At 34.2% G+C, this 13,971-nt stretch overlaps 2 protein-coding genes across 2 annotated transcripts; one reads left to right on the top strand and one right to left on the bottom strand.

Annotated features, from left to right (window-relative positions):
- Window positions 1-16: 16 nt before the first annotated feature.
- Window positions 17-1,161, bottom strand: LOC108575415 (complex I intermediate-associated protein 30, mitochondrial). Its single transcript, XM_017938195.1, has 2 exons — window positions 626-1,161; window positions 17-530 (listed from the first exon to the last, which is right to left on the bottom strand). The coding sequence occupies exons 1-2, from the start codon at window positions 952-954 to the stop codon at window positions 17-19; spliced, it is 843 nt and encodes a 280-aa protein (XP_017793684.1). The 5' UTR covers window positions 955-1,161.
- A 242-nt stretch (window positions 1,162-1,403) lies between these two features.
- Window positions 1,404-5,340, top strand: LOC108575413 (polyribonucleotide nucleotidyltransferase 1, mitochondrial). Its single transcript, XM_017938194.1, has 8 exons — window positions 1,404-1,552; window positions 1,727-2,638; window positions 2,722-2,895; window positions 2,968-3,161; window positions 3,223-3,383; window positions 3,469-3,780; window positions 3,882-4,266; window positions 5,212-5,340. Exons 1-8 carry the CDS (start codon window positions 1,404-1,406, stop codon window positions 5,277-5,279), a joined length of 2,355 nt encoding a protein of 784 aa, XP_017793683.1. The 3' UTR covers window positions 5,280-5,340.
- Window positions 5,341-13,971: the final 8,631 nt, after the last annotated feature.

The raw sequence follows: 13,971 nt of genomic DNA, 5'->3' as shown, positions 1-13,971 counted from the left end.
AAATATTTACCAGTTATTATTTATGTATATCATACATTTCATAGGCAAAAGTTTCAAAGAGATTAGAATTCATACAAATTGATATATGATCAATTTCTAATTTAAAAGGTCCTGGTTTTTTATCTGCAAGTGTAATTCCAAAGTTCTTAATACAGTGTGAAGTCAAAGGAAATTGCATATCATCTATCACTCCTTTTGATGCAAACAGAAATTTGGCAAAGGGTATTCTAACAACCTGCCAATGTGGACCACCTCTTGTATACATTACATAATGAAAAGCATAATTCCTTGTTATATCAAAATATTGCCCACATAATAAATTTAACATATAGCATCTACCATCTCCCCTAATTCGCAAAACAAGTTCATTATAATTAGTCCAATCAAGGAGTATTTTTCGTTTAAAGGATTTGCATTTTCGAACTGAAGTAATATTGCAGTATCCGGATCTTACAGTCCGGCCGTCTTTCGGTACACGGGTATCCAATATACCATGGAATATTCCAGTGCCATGGGATGACAATTCTAATCTAAAACATATATACATTTCCTTTTTTCATGTTCATTTACCTAAACGGTATTCTTATAATATAAATGATAATATAAAAAAACAGTAGTTAATTACTTGGCAGTTGAGTAACCATGGCTATAATCTTGATCAGAATTTACAATCCATTGATCCAGCGATTTTTTAGTTCCATCAAATTTCCATATAATGTCGTCTTCGTTTTGTACAAAACATTTTGGATTTAGTGTCAATTTGGCTTTGAACTCTTGAATATATAAGTTCCATTCGCTTTTCCATTCCTGACATGCTCTTCGAAATCTTGCAAGAAACCTTAAATTTTCTGGCGGTTTATCGTACACTACTGGATAACCTGATCTAGGTGGTTCAAAAATTGTTCTTTTATTGATCAGAAGAATTCTCAGGCGTGGGTTTAAGAAAGGAAACATAATATTTGTTTTATAATAATTCCTCTTACACAGTTACATGAAAGCATGTCACAAACTTATAACCTTGTTAGTCATGTTAGAATTTACGCATTTTTCACGAGCACTAACACACCTTTCAATTTTATATTGTTATACAATTCTTTTATACAAAAATTACAGTGCAACTTTCTTTCTTTACGTTTTTTCGAGTATCGTACTTTTACGTCTTACAACAGTTAATATTATTTTTAACGAATTAACTAAAAAATGCTCAACTACTCTTAATTTTTTAAATTATTTTTAAGAACAAAATATGATATATGACACTTATTATTGCTAATACGAAAATATTACCATGAGTGAGTGATATAGAGTAATATTTGATATAATAAAAAAATTACTATAATAGGAGTTTTTGTTCCTCCAATGATGGTCATTGTGAGTACGCTGAACTCAAATTCAATGATAGAATGGTACTATTCAGACGCAGTAGATTATTAAATAAAAGGAATTTAATCTTTCTATATCCAAAGAGTTCCGATAAAAATGGAAATACATTTCACGTAAAATTTGTATCAAATAATGCTGCAGAAAGTGTAAACGTACAACTATCTAATGGGTAAAAATACCACGTGTTCTTTTAACCTAAACGCTAACGATGTTCTATACTTATCATATTTTGATGTTCAGGTTTAAATTTATAAATAATTGAACAATAAGAAAATGTCTAGTTGCTTAAATAGAATATTTAATTACGTGGTCTCTTTGATACGTATTTCGAATATTTTTCCAGGGTAACACTGACATTATCAACTGGGAAATATGCCCGGTTTACGAGTGGTAGTGTTATTGCCTCATTAGGCAATACCTCAGTTATGACCACTGTGGTTAGAACTGGTAAATCACAGAACGATTCTGGTGTTCCATTAATAGTAAATTATCGACAAAAAGCTGCTGCAATGGGGCGTATTCCAACGAATTTTTTTCGTAGAGAAATAGGCTACACAGATCAAGAAATTCTTACCAGTAGAGTAATAGATAGATCTATACGTCCTCTCTTTGAACCAGGATATTTTTATGAAACACAAGTAATATGTAATTTATTAGCTGTCGATGGAGTTAACGACCCAGATGTGTTAGCTATTAATGCAGCATCTGCAGCTTTAAGCATTTCGGATATTCCATGGAACGGACCTGTAGCAGCTGTAAGAGTGGGTCTTATCGATAAACAACATGTAATCAATCCTACGAAACGCGAACTTCAACAAAGCAAATTAAATCTTATTTTATCATGTACATCTAAAAATCTTGTAGTCATGATAGAAGGATCGGCCAATGATATTTTACAGCCACAACTTTTAAAAGGAATAAAAGTAGGTGCTAAAGAATGTAATAAAATTATACAGTCTATAATGGAATTAAAACAACGGATTGGTAAACCGAAATTAGAAATTGTCCAAGACAACGAATCAAAGAATGATATAGAAGAGTTTGTGCGAAACTTTGCCGAACGTGAATTACGTGATATTTTGACCTGTTATACTCATGACAAAGCTTCACGAGATAATGCTGTTGCTGATGTTAAAAACAGAATGATAGAAAGTATGACAAATCATGATTCACAATTTGTTTCAAATGTAACAAAAGTTTTCTACGAGGTTTTGAAAAAAATTTTCAGGTCTATAATAATTGAAACAGGGATAAGGTATTTGTTATATATAAAGAATAAATTGAATTATAATTATCAATTAATATACATATTAAATATAAATAAGTAAATAATTTCAGGTGCGACGGTCGTTTTTTGAATGAATTGAGGAATATAGAATGTAAAGTTAATTTGTTCTCTCCTCTTCATGGGTCTTCCTTCTTTCAAAGAGGGCAAACTCAAGTTTTATGCACAGTAACACTCGACAGTATAGAAAGTTCTCTGAAACTAGATGCTGTTTCAATATTATCTAGGTATTTTACATACTAATTTTTTTGCAAATGTGTGTATTGAGAATGAATGTATATGATTTGTATAATTTACAGTGGCGTGAAGGAGAAAAATTTTTTTTTACATTACGAATTCCCTCCATATGCTACAAATGAAACAGGTTCTCTTACCAAAGTTGATCGTAGAGAAGTGGGTCACGGAGCGTTAGCAGAGAAAGGATTGCGTGCAGTTGTACCAAAAGATTACCCATTTGCTATAAGATTGACAAGCGAAGTATTAGAATCAAACGGTGGGTTATTTAAATTTAAAAATAGTTATTTTATATTAATATCTCTTTATTTTATTTAAAGGTTCTTCATCTATGGCCTCTGTTTGCGCTGGTAGTTTAGCATTAATGGATGCAGGTGTGCCAATATCAGCCCCTGTTGCTGGTGTAGCTATGGGATTAATATCTGATCCTGATAATACCGATTTAGATCCAGACGATTATAAAATATTAACAGATATTTCAGTAAGATCAATTTTATTGAAATATAAATGGTATTTTCTATAAATTAATATACAAAGAAACGAATTTTTAATTTGTTCGATAAAAGGGTATAGAGGATCACTTTGGAGACATGGATTTTAAAATAGCCGGTACAAAAAAAGGATTTACCGCTTTCCAAGTTGACGTAAAAGTACCAGGTGTCCCTTTAACAGTGATAATGAAATGTATTCAAGAAGCAAATTCGGCGAAAAGTCGAATTATTCAAATCATGAACGAAGTAATATCGTCTCCAACGGTAGATAGAAATGAAAATAAACCTGTACTTGATACTATCGAAGTACCTCTGCATCAAAGAGGAAAATTTCTTGGAATTGGAGGTGCAAATTTGAAAAAAATCTTATACGAAACAGGAGTTAATGTATGTTCGGGGAGCGACGATAAGTTTTAATGGATAAAGATTGAATTATTACATATATACATAAGAAGTACGTGTTTTTTTTTTTTTTTAATGTATTACAGATACGTTCGGAAAGTGATACAGTGTTCTCCATATTTGCGCCTAATCAAGACGCAATGAACTACGCCAAAGAAATAATGAATGAAACGCTGCAGAAAGATGGGGAACCAGTATTAGTATTTGGTGATATTTATACGGCTAAAATAACCGAAATCCGGGAAAATGGGGTCATGGTTACGTTGTATCCTACAATGATGCCAACGCTATTACCTAATTCTCAATTAGATCAGCGTAAAATACATCACCCTAGTGTACTTGGATTTGAAGTCGGAAATGAAATAAAAGTGAAATATTTTGGACGAGATCCGGCGAATGGACACCATCGATTATCACGAAAAGTGTTGCAGGATCCAGTTTCTTCTGCAAGAAATTTCAACCTTACAAAAGGTCAGCAGTAATAATCCTTTAAAAGTTTTATATATTCTTCTTAAGAGAAAATTGTACCGCTTTCAAAAAGCGAATATCCGATTAATTGCTTCCTCTTTTTTCTTTTTAATACCAATTGTAATAAAACTGACTTTACACGATATTTCAATTATACGCCGATCTTATCACTCTGCCAGGTAAACGTTTTATAAATGATTGCATATTAAATTGTTTATCGAAAAGTAACCTGTTGAGAACATATGCTAGATCCGACAAATTATGAATGGCGCTTAAAATATTTCTTTGTACTTTAACCAAATAATATAAGCAATGCCGTTTATGTCTTATTAAACGCACATTATGTATATATAGAACTAAGTGGAAAAGTATTCTGACCTCCTTACAACGATCATTTTCGCCCTCGAAACCATCTTGAAATCTATCAAATATTCTCGCCTCAGCTTTTCAACTTGGACACGTAAATAATTTGCACAATATTCGTCGTACTTCATTCACCGTAGACCATTGTGAATTGAGACTCTATTCGGTAATTAGCCTGTTTCAAAGGTTACATCTCCAAGTTATAGTTGTTTGTCGTTAAAGATACGAAGAATCTTGTGCTGAACGTTATTTAAAATTTATCACCATACTAGAAATGATATCGCGTTTCCTCTACCGTTACGTTTTCAAACGGACATCCTCGTTTGTTCTCGGCATTGTCATCGCCTCGGTATTCTTCGAAAGAGCTTACGATCACGCGTGCGAAAATATCTTCGAATGGATAAACGAAGGAGTATGCCAACCAATTTCTTTCCCTGATTGCACGCCACCCGTGTCACATTATGTTCGGCGATGGACAAATAAAACGCTCGTTTCGCAATACGCCGATCGATCGATTTTGCATTCATTTCTTGCGTATCATATTTGCTTTACATCTTGCTTGAATTTCACACCTTTTTTCCGCAGAGACTCTGGATGCACATAAAGCACCGGTACACGGATCCTCAGAAGACGAAATTGACTTATCAACGTAAGATCGTCGAGGAAAAGACAGAGAATTTGGAAGAGAAACCGAACAACGGTGGGGATGTGAAGAAAGGCTGATAATTTTGTAGAAAAAAATGAACTGTTGTCAAATAAAATACGGGATAGAATTTTTGCTTTTTTCCAAGTGAACTCGACTCACTTTCTTTTCGTTCTGTACAACTCGAAATAATTAAGTTGCGTGCGTGCTCGCGACATGTAATATCCTTTTAGCGTAGTGGAATCAAATATTTCGAAAATGTTTTTAAACAAATACCGTTCGTCGACTTACAGTTAGGAATTGAACAATTGTATCGTAAGGGAATTCTATCGAGTAAGCGATATCGGGCCCGAGCAATGCGACACCACGTGCACCGTACATCAACACTCTCGAGGCCATTGGCGAGGTGCATTTGGCGACAACGCGGTAGACGCCACCCAACCTGTGGTATGCGAATGGGTTTCCCTTGTCCTATGATACTGTGATAGCCCATCTAATCTCCACCTAACCTTGTTTTTCACTAGTTTTAACTTCCTCGCCGATTACTCATCCGACCAAACCAGCCTAAACCAATGCACCCTTAGTCACCAACCCCTCCAGTTATATACTTATAAGTACATAGGAAACCAATTACCACCGGGCAGTCTGTACAACCAGCAAACATTAAACTCTGTATTTCGTAAAACGTGTCTTTTGGCGCTTTAATCCCTCACCTAAACGGTACATCAGTGCGACGGTATAAAACTTACACCGGTGAGCCCCGAAGCGTGTTGAATCCACGGAATCAACCACATCGACGTGCTCGCGCTCAGTCCGTCACAATGCACATCTGCTTAAAAATTCGCCCGATCCATTGGGACACCTTCCCTGCATTCCACACCGACGCCAAGATGGCTTTTCCCGATACCGCGATTTTCCGGGTCCCCTTCCTACATTTCCCTACCCGACGCGCATTCTACAGCATCCATCAGCTCCAGTAGGGCCCCATATAAATACAGTATATTCTCCACAAGTGTCAGACCGCAGGAAGCTAAACCTGACACTCGTAGAGTCAGGGACTACGTTTTCGAGCCTCGCGCCCGCCTTTGTAGTTTGACGAACGTAGACAAGGACAGCGAATAAAAGATCGAGGCAATCAAGCGATTTAAATACCAACTTTTTTAATTTTACGTTTTTTTATCCCGAAATTTTTCTTAACATATTGATGAGATTTTTCTCATGAAAATGACATCAAACACGACATAATTTGAACAACATTTACTTATTAACACGTTCACTGTTGCGCCAGATTGTAGGGTCGGTTCGACAAGTGTCAGTAAAATGTAGGGTCGATAGCAGCAGAAAAGCTGCTAAACAATTAGAATTAAATGTAACGATAGAAATTATTGCAATAATGCGTAATGCAATTGAAAAATTGAAAGAATCAAAAGGAAGAACGCGAATTCGTGTCTTCTTCGATTCTAGAATATAAGAAAATTTGAATAAAATACGCGACGAGAATTGGAGAGAAGCATAAGTTAAACGCGTAAAAATATTCAATAATAAACGAACTAGGGATGAAGCTATTATTTCAATACGCGATGCACTGACTCTAGTATTTACTAAAATTCAAAAATTCTCGTATAAATTCCGAAAATAGATTATTAATTACGGTAAACTACTGAGACGGTTTAATTAAGGGTGGGCATGGTGCTGCTTTAGTTTGAAATGATTTATAAACACATAATTAACAGAGGAAAAACCGTGAAACGGCAAAACGTCAACATTCTAATTGTTATAACATGTAAACAAAACTTTAAATTTAGTGTAAACAGAAAAAAGTTTGAAATGATTTATAAACACATAATTAACAGAGGAAAAACCGTGAAACGGCAAAACGTCAACATTCTAATTGTTATAACATGTAAACAGAACTTTAAATTTAGTGTAAACAGAAAAAATATATAATACAATTTATTTCACGGTATTGCAACAAATAAACGTTGAATCAATATTTAATTCGTATAAAAACAATTATTTAACGTAATAATTTTACCTTCACTATGGCTATTTTTAATCTACGACCACAGGTCAACCTGATTTCTAATCCTTACGAACTTTAAATTCAGTCTAAACTGAGAAAATATATAATACAATTTATTTCACGGTATTGCAACAAACAAACGTTGAATAGATTCTTAATTCGTATAGAAACATTTATTTAAAATAATAATTTCACCTTCACTATGGCTATTTTAAATTTACGACCAAGGGTCAACCTGATTTTTAATCCTCCGAACTTGATTTCACAACGAGAAAGTAATAAGATCGTTGAAACGTACTTATTTGTCAAAGAAACTTGCAAAAATGTATAAATAATAATATGTAATGTTTTAACAAATTTTTGGAAGTATAAATTAATAATAAAATTGTGAAAATTAATAAATTATACGTTATTATAACATTAATAGAATTATGACTAAACCGAAGTTCGAAGTCGAGTATTTAAAGTCTGATATTACGTGCCTAGCGAGTGCCGGTAATTGTTAAAATTTGTTTAATAATTAGTAATAGAAATTCTAATTGATTCTAATGTATACAAGTGTTACAAGAAGGCTGAGTGTGTACAGGGTGGACATAGACTAGCTAGTAGCCCCCGACCACTCTATTCACATCTCAGAACCTTCAGGTCAAAATACGCCGCGAAGTGTCTAGGGCCCAGTATAAAGGGTAAATGATTTCGCGGGACATCGGCGGGTCCTTATATACCTGCGGTACCCTCTCCCCAAAGTCATTAGCAAAATCGTCGGTTAGGTCAGGCGGGAAATTTTCGCGGGAGATTTTCGCGGGAGATTTCCGATATCGTAACACGGTATAATTTATCAATTTTCACAATTTTATTAAAAATTTATACTTCCGACAATTTGTTATAACATTGCATATAACAATTTATACGTTTTTACAATATTCTTCAATGGAAACATAGGTTTTAGCGTTCTCGTTACTTACTCGTGGTTAAATTAATTTCGTAGGGATTAAAAATCAGGTTGACCTGTGGTCGTAGATTAAAAATAACCATAGTACAGCTAAATTTATCGTGTTAAATAATTCTTCTTACACGAATGAAAAATGTATTCAACGTTTGCTTGTTACAATACCATGAAATAAATTATTTGTGCAGTTCTGTGCATTTTCTGTGCAGTTCAACCTAATTTACTTAAATTTACATTGCGAGACAGTATACTGTAACAAGTAGTAACAAGCAAACGTTGAATAAATTCCTAATTCGTATTAAAAAAATTATTTAACACAATAATTTCAGCTTTATTATGATTATTCTTGATAAATGACCACAGGTCAACTTGATTTTTAATCGTTATAATCTTTAAATTCAGTGTGAATAGAGAAAATGTGTAATATAATTCATTTCACGATATTATAACAAACAAACGTTGAATACATTTTTGATTCGTAGGAAAAGAATTATTTAACACGATAATTTTAGCTGTACTATCACTATTTTTAATCTACGACCACAGGTCAACCTGATTTTTAATCCCTACGAAATTAATTTAACCACGAGTAAGTAACGAGAACGCTAAAACCTATGTTTCCATTGAAGAATACTTTGCGCGGGAAATCGATAATTTCTCGCGGGAATCGGTCACTTTTCGCGGGAAATCCTTCGTTTTTCGCGGGAATCAATTATTTTTCGCAGAAAATCGCCGATTCTTTCGTAATTCTATTTTGATTTCTATTGTAATGTTATAATAACGTATAATTTATTAATTCTCACAATTTTTTGGTATAAATTTATACTTGCAACAATTTGTTACAACATTACATATAACAATTTATACGTTTTTACAATATTCTTCAATGGAAACATAGGTTTTAGCGTTCTCGTTACTTACTCGTGGTTAAATTAATTTCGTAGGGACTAAAAATCAGGTTGTCCTGTGGTTGTAGATTAAAAATAACCATAGTACAGCTAAATTTATCGTGTTAAATAATTCTTCTTACACGAATGAAAAATGTATTCAACGTTTGTTTGTTATAATATCGTGAAATAAATTATATTATACGTTTTCTCCACCAAACTGGACAAAGTACAACTAGTACTTATCGAAATGATTTATCTCTCTCGAAGAAATCGAGTTTGTATAGTGAGAACGTATAAATTGTTATATGCAATGTTATAACAAATTGTCGGAAGTATAAATTTATAACAAAATTGTGAAAATTGATAAATTACAATTCTGCCTGAATTTTTGAAATTCAGAAAAACACAGGTAAACTTCCATTGCATTTAAACGATATTCTCCACCAAACTGGACAAAGTACAGTAAATTCTCTACAAGAGTCAGTAAGTTTACTGTCTCGCAACGTAAATTTAAGTAAATTAGGTTGAACTGCACAGAAAATGCACAGAACTGCACAAATAATTCATTTCACGATATTATAAGAAACAAACGTTGAATACATTTTTGATTTGTGTAAAAAGGATTATTTAACACGATAAATTTAGCTGTACTATGGTTATTTTTAATCTACGACCACAGGTCAACCTGATTTTTAATCCTTACGAAATTAATTTAAGCACGAGTAAGTAACGAGAACGTTAAAACGTACGTTTCCATTGAAGAATATTGTAAAAACGTATAAATTGTTATATGCAATGTTATAACAAATTGTTAGAAGTATAAATTTATACCAAAAAATTGTGAGAATTAATAAATTATACGTTATTATAACATTACAATAGAATGCAAAATAGAATTACGAAAGAATCGGCGATTTTCTGCGAAAAATAATTGATTCCCGCGAAAAACGAAGGATTTCCCGCGAAAAGTGACCGATTCCCGCGAGAAATTATCGATTTCCCGCGAAAAGTGATCGATCTCCCGCGCAAAGTAGTCCGTTTCCCGCGCAAAGTAGTCGATTCCCGCGAAAAATAGTCGATTCCCGCCCGAATTATTAACGACTTTGCTAATGATTTTGGGGAAGGGGTACCGCAGGTATAAATAGACCCGCGAGCTCCCGCGAAATCATTTACCCTTTATACTGGGCCCTAGACACTTCGCGTAATTTTGATCTGAGGGTACTGAGACGTGGGTAGGGTGGTCGAGGGCTTCTGGCTAGCAGCCTATGTCCACCCTATACACACTCAACTACCTTCTCTCAAAATTTCTTTCTGAAATTTACTATTAGACTTTGAATACTCTGCTTTGAATTTTTCTAATTTTTCTAATTATTAAAACTTAAACTTGGACTATTCAAAGTCTAATAGTCCACTATTTACTACTGAACTACTGCTACTTTTTGCTTGAAATAAATTTAAATAATCCTTCGGGTCGTTAATACACGCGAGAAAATTATTATCGAACGTATTTCGAGATTGTTTTGAGGGTTTAGGGAAATCGAGATTTCAGTTTGTTATTGTTGTTCTTCGTACTTGTCGAATAGGATATCGAAATGAATTTGAGAGGTTGCCTAATGAAAATATTTCGGCGTTTCAGCTGTCCATTAATGAAATAAATTTTCGTTACAGGTTATTTCTAAATTTAATATGTACTTTTCTTCCAGCAATCTATAATTTCATTTTCTTTCAGTATTTATGATATTTTCTATGCTATTGAAAAATGAATTTTGAATTTGTTTCATGAATTGTGATTTACTAATCTAATTCTTCGCAGGAGTTGCATGAATTTTGCATGTTAAGTAGTTAGTTACATTATTGAATTGTATATTGTGAGCTGATTTGCAACGAGTGCACTGTACTCGTTGCACTATGCCCCTAATTAAACCGTCCAAGTAGTTTACCGTGATAAATCAATTTTCAATTTTGATAAATATTAGAGTCAGTGCAACGCGTATTGAAATAATAGCTTCATCCTTAGTTCGCTTATTATTGAATATTTTTCCGCGTTTAACTATTTCCTCCCAATTCGCGTTTTTGCTTTTCTTTCAATTTACTCGCGTTTATTTGATACTTTCTTTCAATTTTTCACTCGCGTTCTATGAAAGTTTTGTTCGATAGTAGAGTCTAAAGTAATATAAATTCGCGATTTCTCCCCCTCTAAATGAATCGCGTTTCGAAGCACTTTTCGCGTCGCCCATTCCACAGTGACTCACAAAGTGTGAGTCTGTGAGTCTTGGGAAATGAACTGGGAGAGGAAGGAAGGAGGCAATGCAGTCAAATCCAAGTTGCAGAGCCCAGCTGCCTAATCTTCGAATTGTGAGTGACAAAAATGGGTTTTTTTTTCTGGTGATATGGGTAGTTAGTTGTGTTATATATTGTGCTGCCCCTAATTAAACCGTCTCACTAGTGTTTCGCAATTAATAATCGATTTTTACGAGAAGTTTTCAATTTTTCAAAATATTAGAGTCAGTGAATCGCGTATTGAAATAATAGCTTCATCCCTAGTTCGACTTATTATTGCATATTTTTCCGCGTTTATCTCATATTTCCTCCCAATTCGCGTTTTTGCTTTTTATTCAATTTACTCGCGTTTATTTCATGCTTGTTTCAATTTTTCACTCGCGTTCTATGAAAGTTTTGTTCGATAGTAGAGTCTAAAGTAATATAAATTCGCGGTTTCTCCCTCTCTAAATAAATCGCGTTTCGAAGCACTTTTCGCGTCGCCCATTCCACAGTGACTCACAATTCGTGAGTTTGTGAGTCTTGGAAAATCAACGCTTGGAGGAAGGATGACCATCTGAGAGGAAGGAAGGAAGGAAGGATGCAACGAAATCGACATTGCAGAGCCCAGCTGCCTGTCTGCGAACTGTGAGTGAATTTTTTGAGGGTTTGGTGATTGGTTATATATGTGTGTGCATGTGCATGTTTGAAGCTGAACTACCAAACTTGGAAGAAGAAATCGAAGGATGTGAGTTCACATCCGAACTCTACTGCACTAAAGGTGCAAACGCCCTCCCATTATTAGAGTATCCCAATAGTATACCGCGTTAATTCTTAATAGAGTCAATTTTCACCACGAATGCCCATTATTTTCGATCGATACGAGAATTTATTACGTCGCGTCGCGTTTCATAATAGCTTCATCCCTTTTTCTTTCTTTTCTTTTCTTTTTTTCAGAGCGTTCAGTTGATACCTTTCTTAAACCTTTGCTAAATACCCCATCTAAAATGGACTACATGAGAAAATGGAGGATGGTAAAAATTCGCGATTTCGGGTACTAAATAAAATTCAACGAATTAAACTACACTTGAAAGAAATCGCGATCCGTACACAATTTCGCGCGACACTTCCACAGCTTCCTAAGTCTGGTGGGTCTTTGGGTCATTCAACTCTGGCTTTGGATCATTCAAACTGACTCGTAATTTATTTATTTGCAATGAATAACCCAATTTACTGATTTTCAGAAGTTACAAAATTTCTAATTTCTTCATTTTTACTAATTTTCAGAAGTTACAAGTATTCCTTTAGCTAGAACAATACTTTTCTCAAAGTATCGACGATATATCAGAATTTATCGAAATTACAAAACGAAAATATATAATTGATGCGAGAGATTTGCTTAATGAACATTCTGTGGTAACCCATAGGTAACTGTGTCAAACAATTGTCACTGCTAATTATTATTCCACAATAGCCCATCGATCTATTCCAATTTATAATAAAGCTTCTACAGTTTCCACCAACTATTTCGAATTTTAGTTCAATTACAAAATCAGGAACTATACCAATCCTCGACGTCCTTTATCGAATACAAATTCGAATAATTGACGTAATGACGAATCTTGTTAGTGGTGAATCTTAGGCAATTCGCGTCATTTCTTCAAAATGCTCCTTTTCCAAAATTAAACTAGCAAGTAAGCGAAGTGTGTGTGAGTTTTAATTTTAAGGATTGCAGTTGATAAGGTAAAATAAATTAGCCTAAGAAAATAAAAAATAATTCTATTCATCCGCCGATGGACGTCGTGGGATGCGTGCGTTTTACTTTTAAGTAGTCCATAAAATAAAATAAGTAACTATAAGATAGAAAAATTGTATCGAGTACAATGTGCGCGCTCTCTTACAGTGATACGCGTTTCTCATTCGTAGCTAATTACTAAAAATGCTTTCTACATTTTACTATCGTCGATTCGAAACATAGAACATTAAATTCTCGATCACTCAGTTCCTGCGAGTTTATTCGCGACTTAATCACTCGCGAGTAGCGCGCGATACTCGCGAGTAAATTCGTCGTGTATGCTCGCTGGTTCTTTAGAATGATAGCGAATTTCTCGTTGCGCTCTGAATTCAATCTGACCGCGATTTATAATTTTTTAAAACCCTATCAAAGGAGAGCATTGAATTTTTCCAATCTTTAAATTAACTATGACAAAATGATTAGCGTTGCAATTTCAAATAAAATATAAGACACTCCTTAAAAATTTATGTTAAGAACACGAATTTTTGATAAAGTGTCTTATCTCCTTTGCTACGAATGAGAATCGCGCATCTCTGAAGATAGAGAGCTGCCAGTAGGGCATGTGTTTTTGTCGGGTCCCTTGCGTAGTCACCTCCTCGTGGTGGGACCTGGTAATTGGTATCCTTTTCCAAAGAAAATTCTCACTTTTGAAAAAGGATACCAAGCTAAGAACTACGCGTACCCGTCGACACTCTCATTCTCACACACAGTTGAAAGTTTGAACTTTAAGTAGTTCGTAAAATAAAGTAAGTTAATTCTAAGATAGAAAATTGAACACTATGTGCG

The sequence above is a fragment of the Habropoda laboriosa genome, unplaced genomic scaffold, assembly GCF_001263275.1.
Source record: "Habropoda laboriosa isolate 0110345459 unplaced genomic scaffold, ASM126327v1 scaffold297, whole genome shotgun sequence".
Taxonomy (NCBI): domain Eukaryota; kingdom Metazoa; phylum Arthropoda; class Insecta; order Hymenoptera; family Apidae; genus Habropoda; species Habropoda laboriosa.
The sequence above is the reverse complement of the archived record's forward strand: the minus strand, read 5'-3'. Positions and strand labels throughout refer to the sequence as shown.